This window comes from Pocillopora verrucosa, chromosome 13, assembly GCF_036669915.1.
Source record: "Pocillopora verrucosa isolate sample1 chromosome 13, ASM3666991v2, whole genome shotgun sequence".
Classification (NCBI taxonomy): domain Eukaryota; kingdom Metazoa; phylum Cnidaria; class Anthozoa; order Scleractinia; family Pocilloporidae; genus Pocillopora; species Pocillopora verrucosa.
The window spans coordinates 5,695,810-5,717,692 of record NC_089324.1 but is presented as its reverse complement, the minus strand read 5'-3'; the positions used below and the strand labels follow the sequence as shown (position 1 = coordinate 5,717,692).

At 40.1% G+C, this 21,883-nt stretch overlaps 1 protein-coding gene and 1 pseudogene across 1 annotated transcript; one reads left to right on the top strand and one right to left on the bottom strand.

Annotated features, from left to right (window-relative positions):
- Nucleotides 1–1,170: 1,170 nt before the first annotated feature.
- Nucleotides 1,171–18,360, bottom strand: LOC131789593 (eIF-2-alpha kinase GCN2-like; annotated as a pseudogene).
- A 1,312-nt stretch (nt 18,361–19,672) lies between these two features.
- Nucleotides 19,673–20,613, top strand: LOC136277853 (uncharacterized PPE family protein PPE62-like). The gene is made up of 2 exons (XM_066160601.1): nt 19,673–19,781; nt 20,015–20,613. The coding sequence occupies exons 1-2, from the start codon at nt 19,673–19,675 to the stop codon at nt 20,611–20,613; spliced, it is 708 nt and encodes a 235-aa protein (XP_066016698.1).
- Nucleotides 20,614–21,883: the final 1,270 nt, after the last annotated feature.

The window sequence follows — 21,883 nt, the reverse complement described above, 5'->3', positions numbered from 1 at the left end:
GTTAAGGCTAATGTGTTTACCATGTTTAAACATAAACAGGGCCAGTCGTTCAGGAAACCTTTTTTCTTCCATCGAAGCACTCGCACGACCGCCCTTTCGATTTCCGGTTTCTACTCCGTCACTTCAACGGCAGATACAACTCAATCCCACCTGCAGTCTTCAACATCAGCAACAGCTGGTCACCCTATCGTTACGAAATGCCTTTTGAACTAAAAAGCTGAAAAAGTGCTACCAGTGAAACCAGGAATTTTCCGTTAAGGAACCATTCAAAGAGGTCATCCGACATGCTGATAGGCGAGTTAGACGGTTGAGGCCTGACGGCAACATGTAATGCAGCCCAGAATTTGCGTTTACATATTTCCACTATGATATAAGCCACATCGCCCCCCCCCCCCCCATAAAAAAAACAAAACAAAACACAACAAAAAGCGAAAAAACAGTCTTTAATGGAGTAGTGTCTATGTCAGCGAAAAGAGAACCTGAACTCAGAGCAAGAGAGCATTATCATGATCGCAGGACTCTTAGTAATCTCTCTCTTTTAAGTATCTCAGGTACGCGTCGTATGACCCACACCAGTGCGTTATTACAGTATTAGTTGTAAACGCGGGCTATTTTTCGACTACGGCTAGGCGGGTTACCTCACCTACCTGGGGTCCCCCACCTCCATGTAAACAGGCCCTAAGCAAAGCTGCGTATTTCTCGAATCTTAAAAATGGAGCAGACGTAAGACGTCGTAAGACGTCGTAAGACATCCTTGACGAGATTGTATCAAATTTCAAAATGAGCGAGACACAGAGTTAGTACAGGAGACTCACAAACTGATTTTAACCAAAAGCACACAACGTTGAAGAATCGAGAGATGAATCATTACTTTATCATTCATTCATCCATCTCTTAAACTGTTATACAAAACTATTACTTTTAAAGTCTTCAAGACTGGCTTTTTTTTTACGGTTCTAGTAACCACGTACATTAAGCATCATTTTGCACATTTAGCATTCTGTAATAATAGCTACCATTACATAAGTTGCGTGACTTATGCTGTAAACAACTGTACATATACAACTGTATACCAACACGAGGATTGCGTGACCCATCCTGCGCTAATCTAACGAGTGACACAAAATTGTACGCTCTGACAAAAGGGTGTATATTCGTAAAAAATTTTGACTAGAAAAATATTTCGACCACTTCATCTTTTACACTATAGACGAACACTACTGGTTCTTTCTTGGATACTTTAAGGTCCCGAATGTCGTTGCAAACGCGCCCAATGTATTTCTTGTAACGCGGGGTTTTATCCGCAATGTTCGCAACGCTAGCATCAAATGCGTCCTGACTTGCATCCAGATCAAGCATTACGGACATGTCGCACAAAACAACACCAGGCAGGTCAACCTGAGAGAAAAGGAGACAGATGAGGGAAAGTAACCACGTATCATTGCATGGCGTTTTTAGTAGCTTCTTTTGAGCTCTTCAGAGTTGAATTTTCTAAAACGACGTCTACCTTTATATTGACAAAATGTCAAAACATTTTCAAATTTGGTGCTCCTGTTGTAATCACCTCTAGCAAGGTGATTATAGCGAAATGTAACGTGATACTCGACCAATCAGAGTTTAACAACAACAACAACAACAAGAAAATATAATATGGTTTTATCAAATGAGTTGATAGAGTAAATTAGTCACCGTGAAGAGTCTCTGAGAGTTTCATCAGCTGTAGAAACTCTTCATTACTCAACTCAGTTGATAAATCCAAATCATGTTGTAATAACCCCCACAACTCCCCCCCCCCCACCCCTCGCACCGACGCAGCACCGCAGTTTCTCTATAAACTTACCTTCTTAAAAACAGTTCATCTATGGGATGTTACGCAATGCTCGCTCTGAAAGAGGGTTGCGTGACATCCAAAACATTGGCTGCGATGGAAACTACACGTCGCACAGCACAGCATATAACAGGAGTACCGTTCCCAACCGTAAATCCAACGTAAAAGTACAATTTAAAGTGAAACATCAAATCAACACTTAAAACGACATACTCACCAGACTCACCGCAATAACTTCCACGGCATTCTTAGAACTGATGTGAGTCAGAAGAGGTTTAATCTTGGACATCATCAAGCTTTCGTATCTCCGCTTTGTGTTCCAAGCCCACTTCTCCTGGGTGTTAAATGAGACCTTCATTTCTGGAACAACTGTGGAACTCGTCTCGTTACCGCTCTGCGTGTTGGCCCCTTTATTACCCAACGGCGCGGAGGACTCAGTCGGTTCAGGCCTTGTAGAGAACTTCGCTTGAAGATGGGCCACAAGTTCAGCTCTCTGTACGCGAGACTCGGTGAACGTTCCTTTGTCAAAAGATCGCACCTGCGAGATAAATGACTTAACAGTGACTACAGGCATTTTTTTAAACATTAACAACAGAATATGGATGGAAGGACAAGCTTATTGACAAACTATATATGAAAACGAAATGCGACAATTTTTTTCAATTCACTCACTCTCACATGTCCAGCATCCTGTTCTTTCAACATCACTATATGTTGAATTCCGCTTTGTTTACAAAACTCTTGTTGCTCCTCCAGAGATACCATGTCTTTTGAATCATAACAGATATTTGCTTTGATCCCACATTCCCACAAATCGTGTGCAATACGCATGCGTTCGGTCTGCATTGGGTTACGCCCAGCTGAACAAACCATGACATCATAAGGACACAGATAAGTAACGTCTTCTTCTTCCAAAACAGCGGCTACAATTTTTTCAATCGCGATGCTGACACCCACCGCTCCGGAGGAAGGGTTAGTAGCTTCTCTTTCCCGGCGGAATTGATTTATCATCTTATCGTATCGTCCTCCAGCGGCCAGAGTATCAACGCCCCCTCGCTTCCGTTTCTGGTTATTTGCGGCTACAAACTCAAAAATCAAACCTGAGAAATGCTGGTGGTTATAAACCATAGATGTCTTGACTTTCACAGGAAGATCAATCTTGAATGTTTAAGCATGCTGCGTAATGGCTTCTAGATCGTGTAGAACTTGCCGCGTTGACTGGCCAACCGAAGATTTTCGCTTCATGGTATCAATCAGATGCTCGCGTAATTTATTTACAGGGCCTTCGAAGTTGAGGAACTCCCCAAGCGCCGTCGCTGCGTGATCGCTTAAGTGTAAGCTCTCAACAAACGTATTGATCTGAACATTTCGGTCACTCTCGCAACGAATTTCTTTCAGAATTGCCAACAATTCAGCCTGTCGCTCATCCGATATACCTACAGAAGTAAGATCTCAATTCAAAAGACCTGCATGAGTCATCCTGATGTAATAATTACGGGAACCAAGCGAAGGAAACTTATTTATTATCTCGAATACCGCAAACAAAACCTCGGCATCGGGCACAAGGTCTTCCGGCGAGCTTGTGACGATATCGAATACACACTCGTAAAGTTCCTTAGGATGGGCGCCCAGAATCTTCGTGTCACGATACACGCAACCGATGTCAAACCTTTTCATGTTCACGACCCCATTTCGCGCAATATAACGCGCAAACGGAATCCTGAGATCGTAAGGGAGCGTAATAAGCTTGCCACTGTGGTCCATAACGCTAACAGCTAATTCCAGCTGTTCAAATAACTTCGTGCGTGGCATAAGAAGTGATGTTTTCAACTGTAACGCGCCGTGTCTCAAAAACACAGATTTCAAGCTTTCGTGAACCATCTGCTGCACGAGGATAGCATGTGGTGAAACCTGTCCCGTGTAAACGTCAAGATCGTAAATGAGGTCTTAAATTAAAGAGACTTTCTGCGAGAACATGGCCTTCATCATACGCTGGTAGCGAGTAGAGTTCGTAGACGCGAGCGTATGTTTGAGCACTTCGTCCAACTGACCATCTTCAATCTTAGAAGGGACATACTGGCTTTGAAGAAGTTCTTGTGAGGTAGGGCGCTCCTCAGGGGTATGTTTGAGGAGCCACTTCAGGACGATGATTTCCTTGGCGAGGTCCTTGTGGTCAAAATCAGTCGGGAAGATGATTCCTTCCTAATTAGGAAACGAGTTGATGAAAAGCGTTATCAATGCTCTGAAATGAAAAGACCGACGACTTTGTCGCCCCTCAAGGCTTGACTAAAAACTTGGAATGTTGTTTAGCATAATTCTACTTCCTTTTCAATTTAGGCTCAGGAAAGTGAATATAAAAAAAAAGTGAGGAGCATCTTCACGTTAAAACATTTGAAAGTAAATCACAAGAACGCCCTTTTGGCTATTTTGATCCCTCCTAGTGGGCGGGAAAATTGCAAATTTCTTCCGTTCTTACATGCGTGTAGTGCACGGGTAAACATGCGCTTACCGTTCGAAGATTTCCCAAAACTTTAACCCTCTCCATAGAAGTTGTGAAAGGCTTGTAACACATCTCAAAGAAGATAATCCCCAAACTATACAAGTCAACCTTTTGACTGTACTTCATTCGACCGCCAAACCGTTTTCCCACCTCCGGAGCCGTGTACAGCGTCGAACCAACCTCGCCTGCCATACTCTCTTTACAGCTTGGGTTCATCTTGGGAAACTGGCCATTAGCAATAGAATCTGGGTCGTCAGTGCCCATTTCTCCGTGTATCATGCCGTGGGTGGTTACGAGGCCGAGAGAATCTAGGAACAAGTTTACGGGCTTAAGATCCCGGTGAACAATGCCCTGTTCAACGAAAAAAAAAGAGGGAGATAAAGAAAGAAAGCGTTATGTTCTCCGTTTTTCCCCGTACGTGGAACAGCGAAACATCTGAGTCACCCACGTTCTGATCTGCTATCACTGTTCTAACAAGAACCAATGTTGATCTTGGTAATCGACTCGTTCATAAAGGACAATTAATTGAACATTGCTCTAGCTTAGGAAAATCTAAGTAGATTACATCTGGGCAGATTAAGCACTTGTGCATCACCTGAGTGTGAATGTGTACCAGGCCCTCGACGATCTCTCTAAAAAGTCTCCAAACTCGCTCCTTATCTTCATGCAAGCCCTCGTCAATTAGGTTCCTTAAGGTGCTCTTCTCACAGTACTCCATCTGGATGTACAGGTATTGTAGTCCCACCTGTTCTCTACTGGACTCGCTTCCAGTCTCCCGCCATTCCGTTCCTTCATCAGAATCTTCGGACTTCAAGAAAGAAGAAAAAAAAGGAACGAGGCTGGTGTATGTTTGTTCCCGAGCATCCTGTAACGTTGTGATCACGTGCCTCAGCTAATGAATTCTGTGCATGTAACAATTGCTAAAACGTATCCTGCAATGCTCTTAAACTTCTGTTAGCCCCCTGTTTTTGTTTGTTTGTTTCTGTTTTTGTTTTGTTTTTTTTTTCAGTCAGCTAATGAGAATTCAAAGCAGAGTGGACTACAGGTGTATGTCAACTGAAATATATTTTCATACCAGCTTTTGTCATGGAAGCTCGACAAAAGTATTTCGAGTAGTTTATCAAGAAAACCTAGGAATATTCTTAACCACCCATGTCCCAAACCACTTTCACATTTCTTCATTTCTTGTGTAGTCACCCTTATCGGACGGAACGACAAGGTTACAGAAGTAAAGCATCAACACAGATTTCTCTCTTACTTAGCAGTTACCTGAAGGAAAATCGCCACGACTAAAAAGTCAATTTTTTGTGATTAATATTTTTTTTTCAAGACCACCTTACCTCTGTATCTGACAGATCTCCACACTGAGGAACCAAAGCTTCAACATTTCCTCTAAACACCACCCCTTCAGACGACTCAGACTTGCTATTAAAGAATGACACACTGTGAATCTCAGATGGTGTTAATTTACTCGGACAACAAATCGATTCCTGCGAGTCACTTGAAGACGAATCTGATTCATTGTTCTTTCCTTTCTCCTCGTCTTGCCACCAGGAGTCTTCAACGTCCTCTGCGCTTTCGATCCAGGAATCGAAATATCTACAGAAGGGAAAATGTGACTAGAAGTAAGGCAGCGTTAACCGCAAGTTGTAAGCGGGTCAGACTCGTCCCTCGGAGGTTCTGCATTTGAGTCTTGCTGTAATAAATATCTGTTAAATTTGTTTTTTTAGTAGTTTCGAGCTAAACTCTTCGACAATAGCCAACCAACAGCCAACTGGTTTACCCGCTGCCTGATGGGAGTTTTTAACAATCATGCTAAATTTGATTTGGGTAGTCTGTTTTCGATAATTAGAGTGGAATGCTGGTAGACTGGCAAGAGAGCTAAGTGTTCTCCCATTAAAATACAGCTGTACTGGATTAGTACATTACATACCAGTTTTAACTTGCGTTGCACTCCGTTTCCCTTAAAAGGCGCCTTAGATTTCTCATTTTCAGTATTTCCTTTACGACAACCATTCACCCACTCAATGCGACTCTTCTTCTTAAACTAGCAATAATTATTGGAGCCTGTAAAACCACCTAGCTACAGATGTAAAAGGCACTGGCTTAAAAGAGGACCAAGCGAAATTTACCACACTAAAATTGCCTCATCATAATCACTTTGCTCGTTCTCCTTTCCTTGAAGTGAAATATTTAAATCTAACCATCTGGATATGTTTACTCAGTGGTATTTTTTCTCTAATTTTTACTGAAACTTTTTTAATTTCAAATCTTCTCCCATACGTCCCGATTTGCTCTGTGTTTATGCGCTCCACCGAAGTTTGTTGCGTGTCTGTACGCACAACTTGTGCATAAACGCGAACTCCGTCTGTAATGATTTCATTAAATGCGTACCTCACGACATTCTCGTGATTCAGGCGGCTGATCAGCTGTACCTCACGCATGATCGTCCTGTAGAACTGAGTACTCTTTGGATTCAGAGGAATCCGTTTCAAAGCGTAAAAGCAGTTGTCCTGCTTATTTCGTACCTTCAAAAAAAAAAAGGCATAAATGAAATAACAACAAAGATTTTAACTGAATGGCATATGAACTGACTTGTGGAGTCCTCCTTTATTTCAGCACAAGGTTTAAACATTTCTAGCACCTTTCTTATTGGTTAAGAATATATGAAAGAATATATGAAAGTCTTATTTTCACTACTGCCTAAGTAGTGCATATTACTGCGAGGATCACTTTCATTCACGTCTTTATCCGCAGTTCAAATATATGACTTTCATATATTCTTAACCATTAATTCATCACTTCACGGGTTTATTAAGAACCAACTTCATGACCAGCTCCCAGTTGGCTTGTTAGCTCAGTTGGTAGAGCGCTGCACCGGTATCGCAGAGGTCATGGGTTCAAATCCCGTACAGGCCTGAATTTTTTTCAGGCCTTATTTTCACTACTGCCTAAGTAGTGCATATTACTGCGAGGATCACTTTCATTCACACCTTTCTTATTCTATTTACCCACACGAGGTTGTCGACATTACTCACTCCCGCAGTATGGCGATTGCGTGTCACATATGAAAGGTCTGTGGGTTGATTCTTCATAAGGCCACAGAATTTTTACTTACAAAGCTCGTGATAAGACAAAAAAAACCAGATTACTTCATCGTAGGACATTATCGCTCTTCCGTGTTTTCATCAATGAGCGTACCAAGTCAAGAAATAAGCATATTAAAAAGTTGTCTTCGCCGGCCCCATGTGTGTTCCCATCGTCCCAAACGACCATGTCTTCTATAAAAGGTACGGTCGATCTTGCCGATGGAATCCAAACCTTATTAAGATCTAGATTTTACGATGTTCTTGTTCTCGTCCTTGCAAGTTAAACTGACACCATTAACTCAAGTATACCTTAATGACACTTCCAAAACCTCCTCTTCCGAGAAACTGCAGATCCTCAAATTCGCATTTTACTCGGGATTGTCCAGGAACTCCCGAGATGTATGAGAAGTCAGGTACAGGCTCTTCGCGTTCCGGTTGGTCAACCAGGTGTGATGGCCCATCATCCCCTGCCTTTCCATTGTTCTTTCCAACTTCCTGTTGACCGTGCGCTAAACTACCGTATATGACTGAGGTTAAAAATGAATGTTCGCGTAGCTGAGATGCGGACCACCGGTTCCTTTCATCGGTCGTTAAGCAACTGTGAAGAAGAAGAATTATAAAAGCGCGTATTCATACTTTTCGTTGAGAATCATTTTCTTGCATGAACTTTGTCACCACCATTTCTCACAAGTTGTGCCAGCGAGCTAAACTACTATTGCAGAATAATAGCGAATTGTTGGAGTTTGTCATGCATGAAAAATGAGTCTTGCTGTAAGAATTCAGATATATCACTTACTTGAAAAGGAAGTCTCGCAAATCTGACGGCAATGAAGCAGATATTTCTTTCACGTCTACAAAGATTACATCTCCGACAGCCAAAGAGAGAACGAGTAGGCCCTTGGGAAAAAAAATAGTCTTAGTGTTAAAATCTTGATTAATCTCAAGTGGGTTCAGCATCCTCGTTGCCTCTTCTATGTTGGAATAAATAACGCTGAACCTAACCTTTTTAGTATGCATGTTTGCATGTTTTAGTTCTTTTTTCCCTTTTTTTGCTGCTTGAATTTAAACCTAACCCTAACCCAAACCCTAAGCTCCGCCCTTAGTTTTGTTTGCAGCTTCGTACTGTTTCGCGCCTTCCGCCTTTCGCTGTCATACCTCGAATTGAAAGCATTTTCACGCGCAAGGAAAGCGTGTTACAGATGAATTGTGTCACTCAAAATTGGGGATCAAGCTAAGGAAAGAAAAACAGAGAAACACATGCTTTTCAAAGGCCCATAAATAAGATTTCACGAAGCTATCCCTTACCAAACTGTAGACATCTCCTTTCTTTCCACAACCAGAAGTTATTTTTTTGTTTTCGTCTGCAGCGTTACTCTGTGTTTCTTTCACTTTCCCACTATACATTTGGTACAGATCCGACAACCTTGAACATTATTTGAACATATTCAATCGCCTGTCTACTTTACGGGAATTTCTTAGTTCTTGTAACAACTACGCTGTTTCTTTGACGGACGTAAAATTAAACTGATCCAACACTGGGCATCATAACATCAATTTACGCTGCTGGCGTCACTAGGCGCCGAGATAGGCGTAGCCATGCGGGGGAGGAGGAGGGGAAGAGGAATGGGAGGGGGTGCGGAGGAATGTGGCAAGGTTAACCTTGACTTCAGCAGGGTGCCCCAAGAGTTTGGAATCTTTCGTCCCGGAAGATACTGCATCTATAATAACCATTACACATAGGAACAAAAAATGAAACTAAGAATGATCTAAAGAAAAAAAAATCCTTGAAAACTAAGATGTTTCTTATGGCAAAAAAATGGGAGGTTATATTTCAACCGGTGGGATCCTTTGGTAAAATCTAAAAGTTGTTAGTTAACTGTTCGTCATTTGCAGGAATTTGTTTGGAAAAAAAAACTATGTGTACCACTTAACAAAAGGCTATTTATATTGAGTTGAACCTTTGGTACAAATAGTCAACAGATCTGCTATGTGAAAACGAATTTATTTACTCTAGCTACTAAATAAAACTCACCTTTTCCCAACACTGTAATCGGCCAGTCGAATATTTCCGTCAGAGTCAAGGCGGCAACTAGATAACTGTAAAAGAAAGAGAAAGAGTGAATCTGGAACAACAGGGGATCTCATAAGCAAAATTGACGATATCAAGAAGAATGTTTAATGAATTAATAAACAGAACCTCTCTGTTTCACTCACCCTCAAGTCCTTAGGGACCACAGCCCTGCTGTGAAGATAGCACAAGGCTTCCACAAGTTGCTGAGTGTATTCTCGTAGCTGTGCCACAGGCATCCCTCCTTTCTTGAGGTGCAAACTGAGATCGCCGCCACCAACGTATTCTGACAAAACCTAAAGGAAGAAAGGAAAAATACAATAATTAATTGCTGAATTTATAAAAGAGAGGAAATAAGGCATAGTTTTGGGAAAATTCACGCCCTGGTAAAAGTTTATATAACAAAAGTATGGGGAGGGCTTGGTGGGGAAAACTATTCTACAGTTACCCGCGGGGAATGGCGGGATGACCGCATCATACAAGTTCCACAGATTAGGGGTATTATAAAAAGCGATACACAGCAGCACTATTTACTTTGATTTTGGGAGAGAAAAATCAAGATTTACTTTAAAAAAATTAATCTTAGTTTTATTTGAGTAATTCCTCTTTTAATGTCCGTTTAATACAGGTGGAAGACAATACAAACAGGCCGTTGGGACTCAGTATAGGGGCACCGCTTAATGGAGGTGAACAAAGGTTAAAATGTAACATGAAATTTAAATTTAATTGTTACATGTTTAAGTGTTACATGTTTAAGTGTTACATATTCAAAATGGCTTCTTGCCACCTATTTATTCTAATGAATGAAGAGATAATGGAGGTAATATGACAGTTAACCTCAGGCCACGACCAAATTTGTCCGTTTTAACGGCAACTACAAAACGAATCAAAATTTTTTTCACCCTGCTTGGCCTTTTTGGTTTTTCCTACCTAACGTTTTCATTCGAAAACGTATACCTTTGATGGGTTCAATTCTCACCTATCATCCACATTAAAACGCCTAAAAACGTGAATAGAGGCGAGGGAATGTTTCACGTCATCGTTTTCAAAAGCCGCTGTTTCACCCGTTCCCACAAGAAGCCAAAAGCGATACTTTTTTGAAGTCGTTGTCATGAACGTTTTTCGGGCGTTTTAGTCTGGACAATAAGCAAAAACGCACCAAAAAGTGTAGGCCGCCTATTTCAAAGAGGTCTAACCCAAATCGCGGTGTTACGCAAGCAATGGGCCTCAATTATTCCCAATAAGAGGGTTGATTTTATTAAACCAATGTCCTTCCTCTATTGGCTTTCGGCCCTCTTGACACTGTTCACAAAAATAAATGTTGAGATAAAAGATTCAGCTAGGTTGAAGATATTTTAGAACGCGGTTTTGTAAAAAACGGCTAAACTTTGTTGATATAATCGGCCCTATACTTTTGCGAACTCATTCTCACTTGGATGGGGCCGACACCATGACCTCTTTATCCGAAATATTCCAAATTAATCCTTTTTCTCGTAATCTTAAGTTGAATAGGCGAAAAATCAGGATTTACTATACATATCTAGAATACTTTATACTTAAAAATACCTGGACTTTGACAATAGGAGATTCTTCCTGGACGTTAACGGCTAAATAGTGTGTCAGGTTTGGATGACTGACGCAGTTGATCAGGGACAAAGTCTCCTGCTCTATACTGAATACCTAAGAGTGAAAACAAAGCACAAAAAAATCAGATTTATTTTTAATTTGGCTGGAAATCTGTAATTTTGCGTCGTGTGACATTTGTTTTGTAAGGAAATACCGTTTAGTAGGAAATGGAACAAAACGAAACAAAAATAACAGAAAACAATACAAACAACAAAACAAAAAAATTTCAGTGGTATAACCCGTTCCCGCGTCAGTTGTGTGTTCTAAAATTTAAATTTATCACAGAATAAAAACCTGAAGTAGTTGAATTAATAACCAGACCTGTTTCAAAAGCCTTGCTTGCGGATCCTGTTGCTGGTTGTCAGTGATACTCAGCGTGCGTCGCATCTGAGGTCCTGCATGAAGTGACGACAAAATCCATTCACACACCACCACAAGATCACCTATGGTAATGTTCATGCCATTGTAAACTTTAGAACCGGATGATCCCTGACCTGAAACAAAACAAAATAGCCCCAACTCACGCTTCTTCCTTGAAGATGCTTTTACCACCTAAATGGTATTCCAGCCTTTGAACAGCACTTCAACTGTCAGTGAATTTCGCTTTCTCAATCTTGCCAACATCTGGGCGTTAATTTATAGCCGATTTCTACAGAGTGAGATGGCTGCTAGCCAAGTTCTTTTTTAAAAAGTATTTTGGTAGTCGTTCTGCACGCGCCCGTCTTATTTGTGTTTAATCGCCTCGTATGTAGGTTGAAGCACAATTTGTGTAGGCAATCACATGATTTCGAGTATAATTTGTAATAAATAAGCACGAGTAAATTGTTTCAAAGACTAACAAAATTACACGAGCCCGTTGGGGGAGTGCAATTCGTGGTCTTTGAAAAAACTAACAAGCGCTTATTTTTCCAAATTGCACGAGAAAAATCATGCGATTACGTATTAATAATATACATGAAAAAATAGGAGATAACTTATCATGATTAAGTAGTAGCAAAGCGCGCGCATCAAGTGCAAAAATAATTTATTCAAACCGTGCGTTCGGTCAAAACAACCGCGTACGATAAAAACAATAATATACAAGGTTTTTGAGTGCAATTTGATGTTAATAAGCACGAGTAAATTTTTTGATAGACAACAAAATTGGGGGGAATAGTACTCCTATTCGCTTCATGCTATGGAAACCGGCATATGCCACGGCTGGATAGGCCTCCTAGCTTAGTAAAGACTTATGTCGCTCAAGAAGGGAGACATTTGCCTCTTGGTCATGACGCACAGAACTCACTGCCCTCGGTCCACACGTCATGAATTCGGGCAAAATAATGTAGTTTCCCATCTGGCCCTCCCACTCAGTCAAGTATTTTTTACCAAGGTATTTTCCACAATAAACGATATGCCCCCCTCTGTTGGTGAAGTGGATCACTCGTGTCCCTGTGAAGGACTCATCATCCACACTTTCAGAGCTCCGCCTTCGTCTCATGACATTGTTGCCAGAGGGCATTCCCTCTGTTTTCTCTGGCGACGGGAAAGCTTGAGTAAGTGCCGTGGAACTCCCACATTGTTTTATTTGAAGTGGCACTTCCTTTGTTGGGCTGGTGTCAGGATCTTTTGTCTTTGCACTCTGAGTCGCTGGATCTGTCTTGGTCTTCCTTTCCTAGTGATTTAGTAAAGTGCACATAGTCTTAAGCCCAGTAGAGAAATTTTTAATTGAGTGTCCAAAGTAATCCGGAATTGCATTGGTTCTGCTTTACTCTGCTCTGTGACTGGTCCAGAAAACTCGCGCCACTCTCTCAACCAATCAGATGCAAAATTGGCATCAAATATGACTTGGTCGCCGGCGTTTTCCCGCGCCTTAGACGGTTTGCTTATTATTACTCTGAGTTCTCGTGGAATCTTCAGGGTATTTTCCCTTCTCTTGATTTCCCATTGTGATTTTCTTTCTTGTTTTTATGAAACTCAATAGAATATCGCTCTAAATAAAGTTAATTTTATAACAGAATCCTTACTTGAATAACAACAGTTCTCGGTCGTTTGTTCTCTTTCATAGCTTCATCTCTCCTCCGTAGTTCTTCTTCTATCTTACGTTTCTAAAAAAAAACCATATAATAGAAAATCATTGGCTGAAACACCTGAGTTGACAAAAATTCATTTATTCACCCCTTCCAAGCATCTTCCCTTTTTAACTCCCATGAGTGACCAAGAAAGAATTTCTCCTTACAATATCAATACAAAAGCAAGCAGACAAGCGATTAGAGTAAACACAAATGTAAATTAGGGAACAATTAGTTGATCCAATATGATAAAATTCTCCAACCTAACATCATAAAAACCACATAGTAGACAGTGAGGAGAATTACTACTGGGATCTTGTGAGTGAAAGAGTTAAAAGATCCCTTCCAGTTGTTATGGTGACACACCCTTTATATTCTAAGGATCTAATAAATGACGAACATAATGTTACAGATAAGGCCTACAAAGGCATGCAAAATAATCCTTAGTTTACAGAAACTTTGGAGGACAAATTCTCCTTACCTCATTTTCTTCCCGTTCTTTGTTAGCTTCAATCTCCATCTGCAGTCTTTGACGCTCAGCAGCTTGGAGTCTCTCCTCCCCTTTAAGCTGGCCAGCCATCATTTCATCATAAAATGATAACTGTGGTTTGTTGTGTTGGTGAAGACATGTTTGAACATGGTGTGCTAATTGCAGAACCATAACCTGTGAGGCAGTATATGAAATTTAAGTAAGAAAATTTCACAATGACAATGATCAACATCAACAACTGACTGATAAATAAATTCAAGTTCATTTCCACTGAACGATGAGAACCAAAGCAAAATAAAAGAGGCCAAGCAGAATGTAAACAAAACAAAAAAAGTTACTGACCAAAAGGAGTCAAATTGTTGAAACTTAAGTATACATAAAAAGACCAAGAAAAAAAAAAACAATCTGAAAGACACAAATATGATGTTGACCATCTTAGGGTTAGGGTGAGGGAAACCAATGCAACCATGAATTACTTTCCATAAGCCCCTTTTTAACTTCCATCATACATGTATCTGATTGTTAATTCTCCCCTTTTTTAAAAAAAAAAAAAAAAAAATTCTCCCCTTTAGCTGCTACACATTTCCTTTTACATGAAAGTTCGTTCAAGTAATTTTGTGTTAGATCAGGAAAAATACTTCCTGATAAGTTTTAATATTCTCATTTCCTGTTTGCTGGATAACATACGGATACCATAGAGAGAAGTTACAAGTGGATCGCATGTGGGAGTTAAAGAGGTAGCATTAAAAAATATGCTAATTTATTAATGAATGTGTGATTTCCAGCTTATACGACTAATTTGAGTGAAAAATGAATATATATGGCAACTTGGCAACTAAACTTTCAAAAAAAATCGCCAATCGGCGACCAAAATTATTCTAATTTATGGCAACCATTTTACAATTAAAGGTCGCCAAAAGGCGACTTTTTGACAAAATGGTACTTGCAGACTTCACCAGAAAATTTTGTGTATATATGCTGAAACTGTTTTAATTATATGCATAAATATAGTAACTTTCATCTATGGCCACAGAACCCTTCACTTCCTTGTCACTTCCAAACAGCGCACATTTGACTTAGAACAATGAAGAAACTGTCAAGCACTGTCGATGTGTTTAACATAAAAGTACAGTACATGTATAGCTCACCTCACCAACAAGATCAGCAGCCATTTTGCAAAGCTCAGTTTGAAGCTTATTTACATCTTCCTCTGAAATACCTTCAGCATTGCACATAGACAGCTTTGGACTCCTAAAAATGACACAGAGCAATCTATCATCATGATGCAAGAACCAGCACTACCCATGGGTAACCTTTTCTGCCTTACCAGCCTTAAATGGTTAGCTTTTCACTTTAACACTTAGTCAAACTCCCATTAAATAGAATGGTAATAGGAACTTGTGAAATCCAGTTTTGTTTGCCATAAAATATTAATTAGCAAAATCAGAAGTGGGAATTTTGTTTTGTTAATCAAAGGTATAATAATTATAGAGTTGATCGCAGGACACTAAGTCCTTTTATCAACTGATCAAGTTTATGACAAAATTTGAAAGATTCGTAAAATAAAACATAGTTATTATTAGTTATAGTTATTTAGAAGACTTTTTACAATATGAAAATGAATTTAATAGGCTGTAAAACAACATGCACTAGAAACATAACTGACCAACCATGTTACACAGACATGATATCTAAACTACTCCAAACTACAAAAAATTTGATTGCTAATCCTCTCCTCCAGCTACTACACATTTCCTTGTAAAATAAGTTAATATAATTTAGTATTAGATCAAGATTACCAACTTTTACCTGGTAAATTTGAGTATTTTCATCACCTGTTTGCTGAATAATGTAGGAATAATTTATAGGGCGAAGTTATATGATAATCAGTTCTGGGAGTTAAATAGTTAGGTGTTAACTATATTATAATTATATTAGTATTAAGTATTAACTAATAATTAATAATACTAATAATATTATACAATACTATAATCCAAATAACGGAAAGGTGCATACACTTTTAGACAACATACTTTCTACTTCATACTTAGACTTAATACCTCATATTAGACTACATACTAATAACGGGCTACCACACAATTAGAACTGCTTACATATATGTAATTACTGCACATCCAAACATTTGTTGACTAGTCTTTGGGAATAGGTTTCAGAAGAGTTATGTAAAAAAAATTGCAGAAGAATACTCTTTATATAATGATAAAAAAGTAAGAAGTAAGAAGAAATCGAACCTCAGTCATAGAACTGTCTTAATCTGGGATCCCTTGTGTTTTTAAATGCTTTGTTTTCGTCCCTTATCTCCTTACGATTGTAAACAAATTAAAAGGATTCTATACTTATTGATTAGGATAATCCACTGTATACTGTATGATCAAATCAACTCTGGCATAGACTTCCTTGGCCGCAACACTTTGAAATGGAGTCAACTTTAAACAAACCTTCGGAGGTTCATCAGGCTTTTTAGACAGACAAACACAATGTTCGTTAATGCAGGGTTTTCACTGAGAAATACAGTAACACTAGAACAGTGTTAAGTTAAGGGGAGGACATATTGAATATCGCTTCCACCGCTGAACGAAAAAGAGCCCAGGCTATTGCAGTTTAGTCAGAAAATTTTACCCAGTTGCAAGAGATCTCCACTTTCTCAATAAACCTTGTTCTAAAAGTCTTGGTATTTTCACTCTCATTTATCATTTGAACCCTCTTTGCATCAAAATATCTTCAGAATTTGAAATTTCTCTCGGTTATTCAAGCTACATAATAGGGAACTCTTAACTCTTAACTGAATAATGCTTTTGCTGCAATTTTAGAATGACAGGTAGGTTGTAGGTTTTTCAAACTAAGTTGACTAAATCCTTTACACCTTAAGATCAGCATGTTTATTCTCCATACAGTTCTTGAAACTCTTCTTAGGGCAATGTGAAGAATTATTCCTCATGAGACTAATATTTGCTTCAGCAGTGATGCCATAGAGAGAAATTATACGTCAGTTCAAAAACCCTCAAGGATTAAAGATTTGGAAAAAATTATCTAGAAATAAGTTACTTTTTATTACTGCTATAGCTGTACAACAAATATGAAAAAAAACACAACATGCAGAACGCAAGTAGATCTTGCCCTGCTTATTGAAAAATAACAATAATAGCGATAAAAACCTCATTATTTCAGAAAATACTTTTTCGAGTAACTCCCCGAACTAGCTTTGAGAGATTGTCAAGATGTGGAAAAAAGAGAGGCGAGCCAGAGCGATGAAGCGTGAAGAAGACGTACAGCCAAGCTGCTGAGCAAGATTGAAAAGAGCAGCAACCATAACTGATTTGTCAGCACATTAAAACTTCGCGTCGACTCAAGTATGCATATATTCATGCAATTGTTAAGGTTCTCGTCGGATTTCACTTTCACTCGGAAATGTAAGACAGCTATAGAAATCGGAACGTCCCTTGAATGACATGTGACAATTTTGTTTTGTTTATAGTTCAAAAACGAACAATAGCTTCAGTTCCGAAAATTTGCGTCTACAGCAATAAAACGCAACATACAATAACAATAGCCCTAGATGTAAATAACAGAGGTTTGGAGTTCATTGACAAAAACGGCTCGCTAGCGCACCCATCCCACAAACACAATTGTATTCAAAGGCCTCTGATGAATTTCAGATTCGTAAAAATGTGCTAAGAGCTGTCAGACTTGAAGCTATATATTTTCTTAGACCGGACATTTGTAAATTTCGATTGAGATCTAGCATGCGCCTATCGAAATGTTCGCGAGTGCACGACTTGCAAACACGCTTCACACTCTCCTCGTTCAAAGGTCTCCCTAGAAAGCTCGCAAAATGCCCTTTGTTTATTTTATGCAAAACTTAAAATTTAAAACATTTGGCGAAAAAAACTTGAATGCATAAAATGTCTGCGGCCATTCTTTGGAATTCATGCTTCTCGCGCGCCGGTCAAAGATGCCTGTGCATAAATTAAAATGCCAATAACAAGAAGTAAACTACGAAACTTTCGCCTACAATTATCGAATATGCTCATTCAAGGTCTCTTTTTAAAGCTCTGAAAATGCTCTGTTTAATTTGATAAATACAAGTAAAAATTGAAAAAATTGAGCGAAAAAACTTGAAGGCATGAAATGTTTTCAATCGTTCTTTGGACTTTTTTGACACGTCAAAACAAATAGAATACACTTGTCGATGCTGCCGCTTGAGGTCGCTTAATTACGCTATTGTTTCATTCTTTTGGCACATTTGAAGAGGAAATGCGGTCTGAGCTTCATTGCTTCCATATATAGTGTTTTTTTTGAAAATACTAGTCTTTGAGACTATTATGATGGCCAGGCCAACACACTACAAGTGTGACCTAATGCATCTTATTCCCTAACAAACGAGTCTTGATACCCCTTCTGAGTTGTCTTGATATCCATTGTCTATGCTTTATGCTCCAGGCGATTTCCTAAGTATTTCAAAAGACTAAACCTGAACTACTGTATGATTCTTCGGTATGATTATGGGCAAGATCGTAAACAGCTCCCTATTGCTTATGGCAAGTTACCAAGACTTCATCCCTAATCAATTAAGTAAATCGTTTAATACATGAATTACCTCTTCTCTCAAATCTTGGAAGTTGTCCATGAAAATAGCATGGAGAACTTGAAGTTCCTCTTCCTGTCGTTCGATGCAACTTTCCTCCATTTCAATCGCATTAAATATCTTGTGCAGTCGAGAGTTTTATTACATACAATCTCCTCAAAGCCCAATGGTTGAGGTCGCGCCAAGAATTTTCCTGTGGTTACGGGCTTTTGTTATAGTAAAAGAAAGTAAACAAAAGTTGACTATGGTTGTTGACTTAACAATTTCCAGAAGGCTTCTTGTTCCAATTTTGTCAATCAAACTGCAATTTTATGACAAAGCAGGTAAGCTCAGACATTCCACTTTTACTAACGAAAACAGGTAGACTCTTTTTCGGAGACGCGCGAAACAGTTGCCGCTGGAGAGATACATATTTGAATTAAGCCCACGTGACCTATCCCTGACGCCTCAAACGCAAGCGCACGCGATCCCATTCCTTCACATTGTTGAAAATCAAACGGTGGTGGGTCTTTCCATAAACAAACAAGGTAGGTCTTATATCTGTGGTAAAAGCGTAGACGGTAGCCGAAGGGGTGTGATAATCGATTCCATTTTAGTTGAAGGTGGGGATCCAACATCAGGGTATTTTGGAGGGTATTTCAAGGAAGTTGCCGATCAATATCGAGCCGCGGGTCAGTTCGTTTGAAACTTATGGAAAACAGTCTGCGAAACTGGGATCATTTGTCCGCGAAAAAGAAATCTGGAAACCCTTGTCAACTCAAGCCAGAGGATGTGGAAACGATATGATTACTGAAAAAGGAAAAACCTTCCAAAAGCTACAGATCAATCAAAGCAGATCTCAATACGTATTGTACTTTGGATGGCGGGACAACTGTGGCAGCGATGAGAAATGTCGTTAGAGAGAAAAGATTCCCGCTTTTAAAGATTCCCCGTTTTAAACTGTAAACGTACAAGCCATACCAGCTCAATAGTAATTGTAAACATCAGTGATCAATAAAACGTAAAACCTTCCCAAAATATTACTAAAAATAGTGGTGTTCTTGGCTTTCCATACATGCAGATAAGTCTATTGGAGCACTTGCAGCATCTGAAAGGGGACGTTTCTCAGTTTCCTCTACAGCTGTAAAAATTATTGCATCATCAGAGGCTGGTGCGGGTTGATAAATAGTGTTCATGTGACTTTCAATTAGTGCAGTTTTAAGTTGTTCCTGTTCTTCTTGAATAGGTGTTGGTTGAATTTGCTATGGATGGCTAGACGTTGCATAACATGTAGTCCTTGATTCAGGAATGCTTGGGATTGAGGACCTTTTAATCCCTTTTTGTTCCCACAATGTGCGTACCGGGCTGCCGCCATGACCGATTTCACTTTAAGGGCTATCTTTAAAAGAGAGAATGAGGAATAGGCCAACGGGGAATGAAGAAACGCGGAATGGGAGAACGGGGAATGGCAGAACGGGGAATGGCAGAACGGGGAATGGCAGAACGGGGAATGGCAGAACGAGGAATGAGGGAACGAGGAATGGGTGAACGAGGAATGGGGGACCGATAAATATAGGAACGAGAAATGGGGGAACGGAAGTGGGGGAACGGAAGTGGGGGAACTAGAAATGAGAGAACGAGGAGTGGGGGAACGAGGGATGAGAGAACGAGGAGTGGGGGAACGAAGAATGAGAGAACGAGGAGTGGGGGAACGAGGAAAGGAAGAACGAAGAATGGGGGAACGAGGAATAGGAGAACGAGGAATGGGGAAACCAAGAATGGGGAAACCAAGAATGGGGAAACGAGAAACGGGGAAACGAGAAACGGGGAAACGAGAAACGGGGAAACGAGAAACGGGGAAACGAGAAACGGGGAAACGAGAAACGGGGAAACGAGAAACGGGGAAACGAGAAACGGGGAAACGAGAAACGGGGAAACGAGAAACGGGGAAACGAGAAACGGGGAAACGAGAAACGGGGAAACGAGAAACGGGGAAACGGAGAAGCGAGGAACGGGGAAACGGGGAAGCGAGGAACGGGGAAACGAGGAACGGGAAAACGAGGAAACGAGGAACGGGGAAACGAAGAATGGGGAAACGGAGAATGGGGAAGCGAAGAATGGGGAAACGGTAAATGGGGAAACGAAGAATGGGGAAACGAAGAATGGGGAAACACAGAAAGGGGAACGAGGAATGTAGAACGGGGAATGGGGAAACGAAGAATGGGGAACGGGGAATGGGGAAACGAAGAATGGGGAAACACAGAATGGGGAAACGAAGAATGGAGAAACGAAGAATGGAGAAACGAAGAATGGGGAAGAAAGAATGAGAGAACGGGGAATGGGGAATGGATGAATGGGGAATGGGGAATATTTTAAATGAGGAATCTTTAAAAGCGGATTTACGTGACTTTTGTCTGGAAAAAAATATTCCATATAAATAAATATTCACTGCTCTCCTCGCAAGAAGAATAAGAAGACGAAGATAAGCTTCTGCGCGGCGAAGAAGAGTAGCGTGGATATATCCAAGACCACAAGGTTGGTTTAAAGAGATGTATCAGAATCAAGTCTTGTCTGCCTTGTGGAAAAATGACTTCCGTGTTTTTCTGGAGACATTTGATTACATCTGCCAGCTTGATGGACCAGACCTTTCAAAGCAATATACTCGCTTCCGAAAGGCTGTCACCTTGAACTAGCGCGAGGCAATTGCATTATGGAGACTGGGAACCAGTAACTTCCATGGAACGACAGGAACAACCTTCGGACAAGGGAAATCTACTGTAACAAAGATATGTGAAAACTTCATGGAAGCATTATAATACGCCACAAATATGATTTTATTCGGTTCCCAGATGATCCCCTTGATGCTGCACAAGCAATGAGAAGGGTGGAAAGTATAGCTGGATTTCCAAATGTTGTTGGAGCAATAGATGGTTCCCACATCACCATAAAAGCACTTCAGGTTAACCGTGAAGACTATTTCAACGGGAAACAAAACTATTCAATTAATTTGCAAGGAGTAGTCGATGCTGCTGATAAATTCATAGACGTCAGCACAGGATGACCTGGTAGTATTCACGATGCCAGAATCTCGCGACTTAGTACACTGTACCTAAGGGCCGGAAACAACCTTATTTTGACTGAGCCAGTGAAACGCTCTGATGAAGTAGCGGTGCGCCCCCTCCTGATCTGCTTACCCCTCACTACCCTGGCTGGTTAGTACTTATCCCCATTCTCGTAACCTTAATCGAAATCAAGCCAAATTCGATAAGATTTTAGGCAAGAGCAGGATAACGATAGAAAGGGCATTTGGCAATCTGAAGTGTCGTTGGAGGTGCCTACTAAAGCCGCCTGAAGAAAAACACACCAGAAGTTCCACATACTATCCTGACCTGTGTTACAGTACAATCTACCCAACCGAAAAACACAACAGTCCCACAAACTCAACTACTTTTTTAACAGCGAGTAATGTTTTTAACAAGAAGCGACTCCTTGAAGCAGTACAGTAATTATCGTTAATAAACGTAATTAAGCCCACACAGTTTATATCCAAGCTCACCACTAACACAATCTCACTGCTGTCTCCAAAGTTCCTTGAAATGAGCAATCATCCCCTGTAACTCATACATACGGTATAGCTTTTAAAACA

What these genes read in the sequence shown, in the direction of transcription:
- LOC136277853 (XM_066160601.1), top strand. Translation starts at nt 19,673, where the DNA reads ATGAAGAAACGCGGAATGGGAGAACGGGGAATGGCAGAACGGGGAATG. An exon ending in AATGAGGGAACGAGGAATGG is followed by an intron (nt 19,782 to 20,014) that starts GTGAACGAGGAA and finishes GGGGAAACCAAG; the next exon opens with AATGGGGAAACCAAGAATGG.